This window comes from Nyctereutes procyonoides, unplaced genomic scaffold, assembly GCF_905146905.1.
Source record: "Nyctereutes procyonoides isolate TBG_1078 unplaced genomic scaffold, NYPRO_anot_genome, whole genome shotgun sequence".
Classification (NCBI taxonomy): domain Eukaryota; kingdom Metazoa; phylum Chordata; class Mammalia; order Carnivora; family Canidae; genus Nyctereutes; species Nyctereutes procyonoides.
Window position 1 is genome coordinate 2,117,382 of NW_026575133.1, and position 15,775 is coordinate 2,133,156.

General features: G+C 39.3%; 1 protein-coding gene across 4 annotated transcripts in view; it reads right to left on the bottom strand.

Moving 5' to 3' along the window:
* Positions 1-15,775, bottom strand: part of BLNK (B cell linker) — a 76,645-nt gene that overhangs the window by 44,579 nt on the left and 16,291 nt on the right. For all 4 annotated transcript variants that reach the window (XM_055300438.1, XM_055300436.1, XM_055300435.1 and 1 more), the window contains exons 2-3: positions 5,354-5,419; positions 1,664-1,713 (exon numbers count right to left, since the gene is read on the bottom strand). In XM_055300438.1, the coding sequence (XP_055156413.1) occupies positions 1,664-1,713; positions 5,354-5,419 (116 nt within the window). The remainder of the gene's footprint in view (positions 1-1,663; positions 1,714-5,353; positions 5,420-15,775) is intronic.

The window sequence follows — 15,775 nt, forward strand, 5'->3', positions numbered from 1 at the left end:
AAGGTCATTATAGGAAATGTCCAAACAGAAAGTGAGCCTCATTTGTGGTGCATGTGGTGGGGTGGCTGTAAGCACTGGGTTGGATGTTAGGCTGAGGTCCTGACCTCTGAGGTCCTTTTTAACCTGGGATTCCATGATTCTATAATTTTCCTATCAAAACTTGGGCAGATGTAGTCTGCTTTGTTTTGCTTTCTTTTCTTTTTTTAGAACTTGGGAGAGAAGGATGAATTTGTTCTTATTTGTTAACTAAGCAGCTCCTTGACTTTTTCCCCTTGACTTTTTTTTTTTAAGATTTTATTTATTAATTCATGAAAGACCCAGAGAGAGAGAGGCAGAGACACAGGCAGAGGGAGAAGCAGGCTCCCCGTGGGGAGCCCCATGTGGGACTCGATCCCAGGACCCCAGGATCACACCCTGAGCCAGAGGCAGACGCTCAGCCACGGAGCCACCCAGGTGCCCCTCCCCTTGGCTTTTGATCAGGTATATTTTAAAGATCAGGACAGGGTCTTTATTTATTTTTATTTTAATTTTTTCAGTGCAAAGGAATCTCCTGGTTAACTGTTGAGACTTGGCAAGGTAAGTCATAAGTATTCTGAAACCTAGGGAGATGGGGAAAGTGGTCCAACAAGCCAGTCACCAGGCTTGATATGTTGGTTGGCATTTCTTAGTGTGATAAGATTTATTAGTGCCTAAGAGGAACTCAGCTGTCTGATTTATTGCTATCTTGATCAGTGACAGAAAAAAAGAATAGTAAGCATCCATTAAAGTTGTGATTTGATTTTAGCTGTTGCCCTGCAGAGGAAGAGACTTCATTGATGTCTGTAGCCCTGTGGCTTTTCTTAAAGGCTATATAGATCTGTCCATGTCCAGGAAATCTTTAAATTTAAGCCAACAGAAAGAGATTTTAGACCTATTTTCCCAAGTCTTCTAGAAATGGGAAGTACATCGGATAATTTAGTTTGCTCACCACTGCCATAAACAATACCAATCTGAAGATTAACTACTCTCCCCTGACAAAAATGATCCTAATTGGTATGAGTAGACGGTAGCAGGGCTAAAGTCAGAGAGGACTGAGTGAACCATGTGCCATCAGTACTTCATCCTCTCCCTTCCCCTCCTCACCACCCTCCCCCATCCCTCAAGTATCCATCTTAACAGTTCTTTTTTTTTTTTTTTTCATCTTAACAGTTCTGTATGCAGAAAGCCTTCCCTTGCCTGCTTCCTCCACACCCTCTACCTCATATTAGATTAGACCTTGCTGTATGGACTTGCATCAAACTTTGTGCTTCCCCATCACCCTGAACTCTAATTGCTTTTACATAATATATCTTCTTTTCTTCACTGTAAATACTGAGTGGGGAGACTATAATACTGTCTTGTTTAGCACTGTATCTCTACCTAGAACCTTGTGTGTGCCTGGAACATGGAAGATAATACATTTTCGATAACCAGATGAGTGGATGGATGGATGGATAGATGGATGGATGATGGTTGGGTGGGATACTATGACTCCACTATAGTTAAATACCTGATAGATTTGGACATTCTTAAAATTAGGATGGGGACTCTCGTTTTCAAATGAGTAGAACATAGTTCCGTTTTCAAGAAGTAAATATGAACATGAGATTAGTCAAGAGTCCAAGTATTTTAGAAATATTCTTACCTGAGGCATAATCCCTTTGAGGAACACTTGGAGGTGCTTTGACTTTCAGCCTATAGATAACAACCATTAAACAAATGGTGAGTGAGTAGGACAACTATTGTCAAGGCACATAATATAAGCGGATATAGCGATAACAGACAGATAACTAATAGAATAAAGGCTTCTTTTGGACCCACCACATTGAAAAACTAAATGTATTATAAATGTAGTGAAGTCATTAATCAGAGGTCTTCTATCTCCCTCATCTCCCCAGTGTGTAACAGGGCTATGACTTGGCAAAGGTGAAGTCAAGTGGTGGAAGGGTTTTGAGAGTTCAGAATCCTAGCAAGCACAGAGTTCAGAGGTTCAAGGAAAAGAAATGTTGATTGGTTGATAGGACAGTAAGAGAAGATGAACTCTATTTTAATAAATAACAACAAATGTTTTAAATAACAAGAAAAATATTAGGTATAATGAGCACTTTGGTTTTGGTTGGACTGAGATTATTTTGGCACTATTAAAAAAATGTTAAATAAGTGAGCAGTGAACATCTCCAGGTTAGGGATCGTGATATTTAGCTTATTTAGAAGTTGAATTGTTTCAGGCACTCTCAAAACTACTTTAGCATCTTTATGCATATATAAAATGTTTGAATATTCACAATCCTCCCCCCCTCATTAAAAGAAGAAAATTAAACTTACATTTTAAAAAAGATTTTATTTATTTATTTGACAGAATGAAAGAGAGCAGATGCAGAGGGGTAGCAGGCAGAGGGAGAGGGAGAAGCAGGCTTTCCACAGAGCAGGACCGTGGGATCCTGACCTTAGCCAAAGGTAGATGCTTAACTGACTGAGCCACCCAAGCACCCCTAAAATTACATTTTAAAAGTGGATCCCCCAAAAAACAAAACAAAACAAAAAATGGATCCCAATTTTTAGGTTTATCACAAGTTCTAACAACACTTTCCATTCTATTATTTGAAATGGGTAGGTTTTCTAGTAAATTATTGTTCTTCATAATAGTTGCCCATTTTATTTAAGGATACATTGCTTAATTAAATTTAAAGTATATATAAACAAAACCTATATCCAGAAGCCTTTATTTACTGAAACATCATATACTTTTTTAGAGGCAAGGTATAAGGTAACCATTACATGCAAAACATTTCATTTCTTTTTGGGAAAAAAAAAAACACAGTACAGAAATTCATGTCTGATTACAAAAAATAAGCCTGACAAACCAGAGTTGTAATGTCGCAAAAATAACAATATTTATATTTGCATAGAAATTCTGCTTTTTGTTTCACCAAAGGTTCTCAGATCGATTATTTCATTCAGTTCTCATAGCAAGCTAGCGTGTGCTGGGGAGATATTATCATTAGACTTATAATGAGGTCCAGAGAGACAGATTAGCCACAGTGTTATAGGGGGAGAAAAAGCACGAAACAAACAAGAAAAGATGCTGAATCTGTTCTTGGACTGGTAAAATTTTGAAAAACACAAACCAACCACTACCCATTATTGCCATCATTTCATAAGAGAAAAGAAAGAGTATGTTAATATCCCACAATGTATGAAGGTTATCATCTCAGGACATAGGACAGACTCAGGAAGGGTCTGGTGGTCACTGAACACCGACCAGGAATAAAATCTGTGGTTTGGGCTTCACTTAGCAGCTGGCAGCTGCATGCCAACCCCCAAGGCTTCAAGGTCCTTATTTTCTCATTTGGCCATGGACCAATGACAATTCTGTCATGGTCTTGTGTTAGGAAACCAGTGTGTTCAACTGTGCTTCCTCCTTTCAAGGTAGCACCTGTTGCCTGGCAACGAGCAAGAGTGTAAGAGCAGGTCACTCAGAACCAAAGGGCCACGGACTCACCTAGGGTAATGACTTTGGCAGCCATATTTTCCAAGCTGAGAGGAAACATGGTGTGTTAAGTGAAAATGTATTTTGGGGAACAAAGAGCATAATAAAATAGAAACTGTCTGAAAAACGTTGAGCTCTGTGGATGCTGTAAGTATGCCTGACCATGGAATAGAGAGACGTTTTACACAGAGGCTTAATATTATTGAGAAAACTGGTGTACTGTAAAACTGGCAACAGTGGAATAATTAATCCAGAAGTGCTAATGATTAAACAATGACTAGCAGGGTTCTTCATTTTAATGAGATTCTGCATGTGTCAGAAATATTAAATGAGAATAACACACCTCTCCCTACCACAGAACATGAGGACAAATACTCCTCTAGGAGATGCTCCACAAGTAGAACACCATTTTAACTATTTTATGATGATCACTTATACATATTGAGGCTCATTTGCGTTTTATAGTCTAAAAACACTGTTAGACATGATTTCTTGCTTTCAAGTTTAACAAAGACCAAATAGAATGAAGGTACTACTTTGTTCTGAAGGCATAGGGAAATGAACTTTTATACACTATGAGTGATATAAAATTTTTGGAAAGCAATTTGGTAATATCAATACAAATTTCAAGGGCATAAATTATTCCAGCTAGAAATTTCATTTAGGAATTAAGCTTTCTGGTATACTCAAAATCTCTAAGAATTATTTATTGAAATGTTATTTATGACAGTTAAACTGAAAGAAATGGCCACAAAATTTTTATTGATCTTATCAAATTGCCCTCCAAGAATATGCCAGTTTAAACTCCTGCATTGCCTTCCATATAAAAAGTGTCCACCAATACACAGCTGGTTAAATGAATGATAATGCATTTATAGCAGACTGTTCAAAATGGAATATGGCTTATCTTTACATGCCAACAAACAAAGACGTCCATAATATAGCATTAAGGAAAACCACTAAACAAAGTCAAGTTGGTAGAATGGTTTATGAAGTACGACTCCATTCATGATGAAAATGTGTGTATATGTATATGCTATATCACATACATATAGATATATATACCATACTCACTCATGACACTATTTCCCTGGAATGGGTTGAGGTGGGGGTATGGGGAAGTGGGAGATTTTGACTTTATGCAATTCTGAACTCTGATCTTTTTTCTTGGCTAATCTCTACTACTTTCATTTGCTGAATAAAAGAACTTAAGCAAAAACTTAATGGGATACTATTTCCTCTTTCGTCTTAACTTAGATCTTGAGTGGCAAATACAGGTATATAGTGTTTATTATCATTTTTTTAAAAAAAAGAAAGCTTCAAAGTTTTTGATGTGCAGGAAGATTTGAAATTCTAGCTGTCTCTCACCAAGTGCCAATTGAAAACACTATTTTAAGGCTATAATTGAAAAAGCAAAAATTGAAATATGGAAAACCGGTATGGCATCCTAAAAATGACAGAGTTGTATCTTATAGCTTCTCTTTTGGATTCCTCCAAGTGCGTCCTTGTGGACTTTAACTAAATAGTTATAGAAGCTGATTGTCCTGTTCTATAAACATTTTTGTTGACATTTGCTGACACCTTGAGTGGTACAGCTCACTTTTACTGCAGTGAGAGGGAAAAGCAAAGTGCCCTGAGTATCACCCTGTTCATTTGCCATGTTTCCTAAATATGTATCTTACCACCATGGATTCTAGGCACAAGTAAGAAAGGGTTATACACCAAAGAGGTGGCAACTCCTCACTTGGTAACAGAGAACTTTGTTCTCTTTCACTGAGCACAGGCTGGAATGATGTGTTATTTATATAAATGAGTGCTTATATAGTGCTATGGAGTTTAACTTACTTTTTTATTTTGTTCATTATTCCACCTTCATTGTTCTTGATATCATGGACCATCTTTTGAAGTTGCCTACAAGAAACAAAATTAAACATAAAATATCAATAACTAGGTTGACTTTTTTTTTAAAAGTATCTGTCCTTCTTGAATACAAAAAGAGAAAAAAGACCTACAATAAAACCCCCAAACAGTGTGAATCGTATTATATTTAATTAAGTTGACCATCTGCTACTTGCGTAAAGGGAAAGTGTGACTGATTCTGCAAGGAACATAGTCATTGGGCCATGTCCCTGTCCAAGTCCATTGGATGTCTGGGCCAGGCTCAGGCTCTGAAGAGAAATTGTGGTTTCCAGATCTGTCCATTCTGAGGACACATGTGAGGTAAAAGCCCTCTGAAAAACCTCACTCTTCACCACTGATTGTCCTTGGGGCATTCACATTGCAAGATGGAGCTCCCTTGAAGGACACATGGGCTGAAATCAGGTCCAAGATTCTTTTTGGTGAACTTTACTGGGTAGAATCTGGAAAAACCGTCACCAAAGAATTGTACATACACAGAAGCCATAACGAAAATGATTAATGAATCTGACTGCATACACATTTGGAAATTCTGTAGAACGAAAAGTAGTATGCACAAGATCAAAAGATAAATGATGTGCTGGAAGAAATATTTGCAACACAATAATAACAAGGACTATGTGTTTTTTAAAAAATATTTTATTTATTTATTCATGAGAGACACAGAGGCAGAGGGAGAAGCAGGCTCCCCGCGGGGACTCCAGCGGGACTTGATCCCAGGCCCCGGGGATCATGACCTGAGCTGAAGGCGGATACCCAACCACTGAGCCATCCAGATACCCTAGGGCTACATGTTTTTTTTTTGGGGGGGGGCTACATGTTTTGATTGACAAATCTTATGACTCAGCAAAAATATTAATAATTCAATAGGAAATGGGCAAAAAATGTGAACACATAGCTAACAGAAAAAGACAAGTGGCTAACAGACTAATGAAAAGATATTTATCATGGCTCATGTTTAAAGGAATCCAAATTGAAACAACAGTGAAGTATGTTCTGCTTATCAGACTGGCAAAACTTAATGTGATAATAACCTGGGTATATGGGGGTACAAGAATACAGATATTCTTAGGAATGCACATCGTTACAATCAATAACTGTCAAATTTAAAAACCTCTATGCCTCTGACCCAGAAATTTTACTGCTAGGAATTTGCCATTATAAACATGGTCATAAAACTATATACCATTATGTACATATACGCATTTTGTTTAATAACCCTAATCCTTCCTGCCTCCCTCCCTAAAAAAACCTGGAAACAACCTAAATGCCCATGAATCATTAAAAGGGAACTAGTCACATAAACTCTGATAAAGCTGTGCAATACCACAGACCCTTAAAAAAAAAAAGAAAAAAAAAAGACACACACCTGTATTGCTGACTCATAAAAATCCCCAACACATATTGAGTTAAACAAAAATAGTGAAGAAGAAAAAGAAAAAAGGAAGGAAAGTTCAGAATAATGTGTAGCACATATTTTTTGTGTGGGATGAGAAAGGACATGTACTTAGTATGTGTCAGTATGTATATAGCTTTTTAGAAGGATATGTAGGCAATTGTTAAAGGATTGTTTTCAAAAGCAAGAGAGTTTCTCATACAAATTAGGAAAAGGTACCCCTTTTTTTCTGGGTGGACATCTCCTCGGTGGCCTGGTGCACAGCTTGACAAACAGACAAGGAATAGATTTCAGCCTCTACTTGTCCTCATAGCTGGGCACCGTTGTATCAACTATACAATGAAGGCTGGAGGCTCGAGTGGGGATGGGGGCTTCCACTTTATAAAAAGGAGACTTTCTCTTTACAATGAAGATTTTTCTATATTATTTGAATGTTCATAGCTTGTGCATATATCATTTCTATTATGTATATAAAATAAGTACTTTATATACATATATAGAGAAAAATGTTAACAGGGTTGTTAATAAATATAAGGCCATAGTTTTTTCTTCATAACAATTTTCTGACTTCAAAAAATATATAAATACATTACTTATATTTACATATATACTTTAATATATTGAAAATATTTATATCTTATATATTATTTATATCATGTATTATATATGTACACATATAATGTGCATACATGTACAAAATATACATGCTTACATTTTATGTTGTATATAAATAATGTATACAAATACATTAAAATATACAATATGTATTATTTACATTTATATATAAACATAAATTATATTTATAAAATTTCACATGGTTCTGTCCTCAACGAGTAAGATGTTTCGATTCACTTTTCAAGCAAGCCTTTCCTTTGTTCTGAGGAAACCATTTGATTGGGCCCTATAGTTAACAAAGTGTAAATCTTGTACACAGCCACCATTCTTGGAGAAGATTGTGATTTCCTATAAACCTGACTGCAGATTTCTCTGGCTCTGGGAGCTAGGCCTTCCATTAGGTAATATGAATAGTGGTGCACAATTAAGCTTGGCAGAGGTCTATAAATCCCTGTTGACTAGGGGAATGAGGCCTATGAATCCCTGCTGAATAGGGGGAATCTGGAGGAATATTCTCTGGCTCTGCATGGATTTAGGACGCATATGTTGCAAAGCTCTTCAGTGTGGGTGGAGCAGTTTAGAGCAGGAGAGGAAGCTTGCTAGAGGAGCTGTGCCTGGCCTGGTCTGTTGGCATTCACTGCTAAGTCTTAATTTAAGGCTAATTAACCCATCTCGGCTGATGTTCTGCTGTGGTTGTTTACTGAGGACCATTGGGCACCGAGGCGTGGGGTGAGATTTACTGAGTAGGGATAGACCCTCCTACCATTTGGGGAAAAGGAAGATTCTCAAACAAAGAATGGGAACTTGCACTGGGGATTTTAGGGAGCTCTCTCCCCTCCCAGGTCTAAGGACTGTTAGGAGCTAATTCTGAAGAGCACAGACAAACCTAAGGGATAGTCATTGGTGGGCAGGTGGGGAGGGATCTGAGAGTGGCATGTTGACTGAAACCTAAGACTGGGTCTGGGCTCCAGACTTACTGGCACATAGCTACCCATTTGCAACAAGAAAACTACTCTCCATTGCTCCTGAATGTTCAGTGGTATCCTGTAGGTAGTTGCATCTCAGCCTCAGTCTCAGCCAGGCTGCAGGAAGTGTGTGATTCATTGGCTTGGAGGAGCGAAGGGCAGAAGGAAAACAGGCTGAAGGGTGGAGTAGAAGGATAAGAGAAACAGGACAATTTTTAGACTGCATTTTGGGAAATTGTCTACAAAACCGGGGTACCCACTGAGGGATCCATGTTGGGATATGGGGGGAGGTCAGTGCCAAGTGGTAAATGGGATAACAAAGGAAATGAGATCACATTTTATATCCGCAGTTAGGGAGGCTGAGCTCACTGATTCCATTCATATGAAAACTCAGCAAAGCCCTAGCGTCAGGCAGCAGAGAGGAAAGATGCATCAGGGAGATGGGGGACTACCTGCCCATCCAAGACAGAGTGTCCCTAGAGCTGGACCTTTGAGTTGCTTCAGAACACCATAGGATTCTAGAGTTTGTTCACATATATCCTGCGCCAAACCCCCATCTCCTTTTCCTGCAGCACTATGGGGAATCTCTGACACAGAGGAAGGAGGGAAAATCAAACATAAGAGGTCTGGGCATGGAGAAAAGGAGAGAATGAGAGAGAGAAGTTAGAATGGTTTGATTGGGAGGCAATTGAATAATTTCCAGTGCAGAAGGGAAGGCAACTTGGGCTGTAAACTGACAGTAATTGAACAGAACGCCTTTAGGCTAAATTAATCCTTAACCAGATTCAAGGACAAAATGAGCCAGAGTAAAGGATGCTCTCTGAAGTTTGTGAAGATGGATGCAGACAGAGTTAAGAGGGAGCTGGGGGCTGATTTGTATAAGCAACTTTGTTGCAGGTTTAGATAAACAGATGTAAACTGTTGCAAAAGAGTGTGATGTCATTTTGTCATTTGCTCAACTTGGTATCTGACGCTTCTTGGCTTGTCTTAATTTCTTTTCATTATAGATTATTAAAGTAATTATAATTACATAATTATAGCACATTGTTGAATTGTTTCATAAACCATACATTTTGTGTGCAAAACTCTTCTTCTCCATCTCTAGTTCACACAAACTGCCCACAGACTGCTCAGTTACAGACACCAAGCTTCTCTTACCTGGAAAAGCACAGTGTCCCCCAAATCAAGAAGATGTGATGATACTCTCAGCTCATTTTATCAACTATTCACACACTATGTGATGCACAGCTTTCCTGCTCTCTGGCAACATCTGTTCTACTTGGAGTACTTTTTTTCTCTACTACAACATAAAGCATATGCAAGAGGAATGTACTGCTGGACTGTTCCCAGATTTAAATACCAGCTGTCTCAGTGTGATAAGTCAAGTGTAGGTAAAAATTGGCATAAAACAGCTTCTCTTTGATTAGTCCTTTCAGAGAAATCCTTCCATAGATGGCAGAAGGATAATAGGATCACAATTTAGTTTTTTAAAATTGTAAAGACACAGCCATATTCATGTAACAAAATAAAATGAAGAACAAAATTAATCTAATATATGTTTTAAAAAGATGTTAATATGGCAGTCCCTACCAAAATAACGTCAGCATTTTTCACAGAACTAGAACAATTCCAAAATTTGTATGGAATCAGAAAAGACTCCAAATAGCCAAAGTAATGTTGAAAAAGAAAAGAAAAGCAGAAATCATCATAATTCTGTACTTCAAGGTGTATTACAAAGCTGTAATCATCAAGACAGTATATAGTATTAGCACAAAAATAGACACATAGATCAATAGAAGAAAATAGAGAACCCAGAAATGGACCCATAACTATAAGGACAACTAATCTTCAATAAAGCAGGAAAGAATATCCAATGGAAAAAAGATAGTTCTTCAAATGGTGTTGAGAAAATCCAATGCAGAATGGAACTGGACCACTTTCTTACACCATACACAGATATAAGTTCAAAATGGATGAAAGACCTAAATATGAGACAGGAATCCATCAAAATCTTGGAGGAGAACCCAGGCAGCAACCTTTGACCTTGGCCACAGCAACTTCTTTTTAGACATGTCTCCGAAGGAAAGAGAAACAAAAGCAAAAATGAACTAATGGGACTTCATCAAGAAGAAAAGTTCTTGCACAACAAAGGAAACAATCAACAAAATGAAAGGTACCCACAGAAGGGAGAAGATATTTGCAAATGACATATCAGAAAAGGGCTAGTATCTAAAAACCTATAAAGAATTCATCAAACTCAACACCCAAAAAATAAACAATCTGGGCCAGAAATGGGCAGAAATATGAACAGACATTTCTCCAAAGAAGATATAACAGACATATGAAAAAGTCCTTAATGGCACTCATCATCAGAGAAATACAAATCAAAACCACTATGAGATACCACCTCATAGTGATAAGAATGGCTAAAATTAATAACTCAGGAAACATTAGATATTGGTGAGGATGCAGAGAAAAGAGAACCCTCTCACACTGTTAGTGGGAATGCAAGCTGGTGCAACCACTCTGGAAAACAGTATGGAGGTTCCTCAGAAAGTTAAAAATAGGGCTGCTACCCTATGACCTAGCAATTGCACTACTAGGTATTTATCCAAAGGATACAAACATAGTGATTCAAAGTAACACATGCACCCCATTAAATATATAGGGATATTACTCAGTCATCAAAAAAAAAAATAAAATAAAATCTTGCCATTTGCAATGACATGGATGGAGCTAAAATGTATTATGCTAAGTGAAGTAAGTCAGAGAAAGATGAATACCATATGATTTCACTCGTATCTGGAATTTAAGAAACAACAAGTGAACATAGGGGAAAGGAAGGAAAAATAAAATAAGATAAAGACAGAGAGGGAGGCAAACCATAAGAGACTTTTAGCTATAGGGAACAAACTGAGAGTTGCTGGAGAGGAGGTGGGTGGGGGGATGGGGTAACTGGGTGATGGGCATTAAGGAGGGGGCATGATAGAATGAACACTGGATGTTATATGCAACTTAGGAATCACTAAATTTTACTCCTGAAACTAGAACTAACTTGAATTCAAATAAAATCTTGAAAAAAGAAAAAAACAAAAGATGTTAGTACATATTTTTAAAGAAGCATGGCATTTCAGCATTTTCAAATGGTGAGCAGATTATAGAAATAATTATAATTATTACTCATATAAACCAAATCAAATTATACATTCTCTCCTTTGTCATTGATTTAAACATTTTTTAAGCTTTTGAATTAATGTCAACAAATTTAGTTTTTAACAACACCCTGAAGTAGTGTGACCCAGGCTGAGCCTGAATCTCAAAAGATTTAAATCCCACATGTACTGAGTTGGGCAAATCATAGTTTGAAAGTTACCAGCAGTTTTTGTCTTCAAAGTGGCTTCTCACCTTAAACTGCCCCCTGAATCACACAGAGGGCTATTGGAAGGCAGAAGGTGGCCCCGCCCCCAGAGCTTCTGATTGGATGGGTTCCTAGAAGGTTGGACAATTTGCATTTCTAACAATTTCCTGGATGCTGACTGCACTGGTCAGAAGACCCCCTCGGAACACCCCTTTGTGCTGTGGGACTTCCATAGTGCCTAAGTTAAGCAAATTGATGCTTGGGGGACAGCTCAAGTCCTCATGACTCCCAGTGCGAAATTTCAGACAATTCATCCTCATTGGGCCATGGGTTTTAGTAGTCGTCCCTCCTTTCTGTGACTCTGCTTTTCTCTATATGGATTTAGATTACCCACTGCCTGTATATTTTAATTTATTTTAGAGTCGTGTGCTTTCCTCTTGAGGAAAGCCAAAGTGGCAGAATCGTGATGAAGAGGGTGCAGGATGAACATGCCTCTCGCATTTGCAACAATGGAAAAAAGGGACAGGATCTGCTTGGCGTCGAGCCACACGGTCAGGACCATTTGGTGACTTTGGGACTAAAGACATGACCATATCCCTGTCTGTGGGAAACAGGCTATCTTCGCTGCACTCAGCCTGCAGACTCTCATCCAGAATGGGAAGTGAGGAAGATGGGGATGTGGTGGGTGGGCCTTGGGCTTTGCTCTGTGGATGTTTCCTATCTTCCTGGGGCCTCCTGGTTGTTGGTGTTTCCACAGGTTGACTTATATGAGGATTTCTACAGTGCAGAGGTGAGCTGACACTTGAAATGATCTATGGCTGGGAGCAAAGCAGGGAAGACCTGAAGAGAGATCCAGGACACTGAGCGAAGCCTTGTCTAGTAGCAAATATAAATCATTTTCTGTCTTGTGCTTCCCTTCTGTTAGTCCCCAAATTCCAGCAGAGTCTTATTATGTGTTTATGAGACTATTAGGTTGTGTGGAAATGAGGAAAGGGTCTATGGCCAAAGGTGGAAAGAGCCCAAGAAATCCGTCGGAGCCTGGAGGATGCCATCTGCACCACAGTGTGGGTGTGTAGGGGAGTGTGGGGGTATAGGGAATGGCTCCAAGAAGACCTGCTCATGGATCTGGAGACAAGCAGGAGCCAATATGGAGCAGTGTGGAATGTGTGAGCAGCCCTGGGACTCCCAGAATGCCAGCGGCAGGAAATCTGGTAAAAGTGGGATGGGGTACTGTATTTTCAGTGGCAAAAAGTGATGTAAACTTTTTTCCTTTGGAGTCCCACGTGAGTAGTGGCTGGTCACATAGGTCGTACAGTTTTTAATTTTGTAACTTTGTTTCTGATAAAAAATGTAATACATGCTAAGTGAATCAATCCTGAAAGCCTGAAAAGGCTACATACTGAATGATTCCAACTGGAATCTGGAAAAGGCAAAACTATGGATACAGTAGAAAAAGATCACTGGTTGTCATGAGTTCGGGAGGAGGTGACATACATATTTCACAAAAATAGTAAAGCTATTTTTGTATAATGCTATAATGGCCACATGTAACAGTTGCTCATTGTATCAAAATTTGGAAATAATACTTAAAGCATCACTCTTAATCCCAACCGCCACTATTTTTTTAAAAGATTTTATTTATTTGACAGGGAGAGAGTGCACACAAGCAGGGGAGGAGCAGAGGGAGAGGAGAAGCAGGCTCTCTGCTGAGCAGGGAGCCTGATGTGGGACTGGATCACAAGACCCTGGGATCCCGACCCAAGCCGAAGGCAGACGCTCAACTGACTGAGCCACTCAGATGCCCTCCAACCTCCACTATTAAGATTTAATTAAACAGCCTATACACATGTATAGTATGTACAGATTTTACATAATTAAGATCATACTTGACATTTTGTAACATACATTTTCCACTTATATCTCAAACATTTTCATAAGTGAGCATGATCCATAGGTTTTGTCTGCTTAGCCAGACAGTGTTTATCTGTATCTTTCCTCCGCCTGCAAACAAAGGGGCTTTTAATTAGCTGAAACTCCAATTTGGGCGGATGTAACCGGGAACAGTGAAATGTCAGGACCCCTATACTTGAAGGAAGGGAAAGAAGAGACCAGACCCGGCCTGAGCAGACCAGGAACAAGAGTTGTTGAGAAGTGCTGGAGGCCTTGTTCCTGGGGTCCTTGATCACGGGGTTGGGCCTGAGGGGCAGGAGAGAGTCAATCTCAGGTTCCTTCAAACCCAGGCCACTCTCTGAAACAGTGTTTTCCTAGATTATGGTCTGAAGACTACCTAATGCTAGCAATTGTAAAATGAAGATATCTACCTCGCAGGCTTGCACAGGCACTGTCAGTTCATCACAGCCGCTCTTCTTGCAGAAGCCCCTGGAGACTGGTTTAGATTCATAGTAGTGACAAGCGCTAGAGATGGGAATGGGGAACGTTCTCACTTAGGCTGCTCTCCTTCAGGCCAGGAGGTGCTCCAGAATTGGGTTTGGTTCTGGGTGTGTTTGTCATTGTTGTTGTTTCTTAGTGTTTTTTGGGGGGAAGGGTGATGGGTGGTGGCAGGGTGGGTTGGCTGAGAACACTCCCCAACCTGGCATAGCTGATTGATACCAATATGTGGGAATCACCTACTAACCACTGTTCTGCATAAAACCGGGGATTTATGTGCCCTGACACGAGTGGCATTTTGATCATTAGCCTACAGTAATACTTTTGCAAAAAGATTAATTATTTTGGGTTCTTAGGGTGCCTTTAGTACTAATGAGAGCTTCCATACCGTATTCAAGTGTAAGAAGAGAACATTTTTAACCAACAGTAAGTTTACTGCAAGTAAAAATTATGTGCTTGCCAAAAAATTAAATTTAAAACAAAAATTCAGATTGCTGGTCCCTCAACTGTCCCAATGGAATAAAAATCCCAGGTGGGGATTTGAACAAGCTTCTTGGGACTGGTGATTCTTATGCACACAGAAGGCTGAGAACCTTTATTAAAAGAAACAAGGTGGGTTTTTCTGTTTCTAGGCCAGGCATAATCCCAAAGAGCACAAGAGAAGCCCGCCCCCCACCTGCCCCCCATCTCCAGAGTATTTTCCCACTTGCTTTTATTGCCTGAAATATCTTTAACAGCAAATCTTTACTGCATAATGGGATGCTGAAGGCTTACCCAGATACTTTCTCTCCCCAGGAAACTAACGTACTGGCAAATAGGAGTTTTAGCCAATGGTGTGATGTCTGCTCTCAACAGGGGAAAGAGCAGAAAGAACCAGCTGTGAGTGCTGACAACCCTGCTTTTACCTTCATGACCAGGCTTTTACCTTCACATATGCTCAGATCAATACAAATTTGATACAGAGATACTTTTCCTCTGCCTGCCTGCTGTTCCCTAACAACCTGGCACCAGAGCAGGAACTCTAGCTCCAGAGGCTAAACACAAACAGCTCAACCTTGTTCAATGGGTGTTTTTGAATTGAAGATAAAGATATTACGTCAATAGGCAGTCTCTATACATCGTCTTCTTGGAGGAGGAGGTCTTGATTTTGGCTACACAGTAGTCACTTAGGGTGCTTTTAATAATCCTCATACCCAGACCATTGGCTCTCAGGAGATTCTGATGCATGGCCAAGACTGAGAACCACTGGCAGTGTTACCATTTGTAGATTCCCCAAGAAAGAGCCACTGGCTAAGAGAGCACAAGGAGAGGAATCCTTAGATGCTGACTGCCCTTCAGAAAGGAGTCTGCAGGATGAGAGCAGCCCTGGTATGTAGAGGAACAGAACAGATCCAGGAAGGGTGGGTTGATGGATGCAAGGCTCTATCAGGGCCAAAAGAGTGCTGGGAACATAACTGCACCTGGATATTTTGGCCAGATCACCAAAAACTAACCTAAGAAAATTCATAGTCTACAAAATACCTTTCCAATAATGTTTATTAAATACAGGAGATGACTTAAAAGATGGTATTATCCACAAGAAGTATATTTTTTGAAATTTAGTAGAAAAAATAAAAGGATCAGAAAAC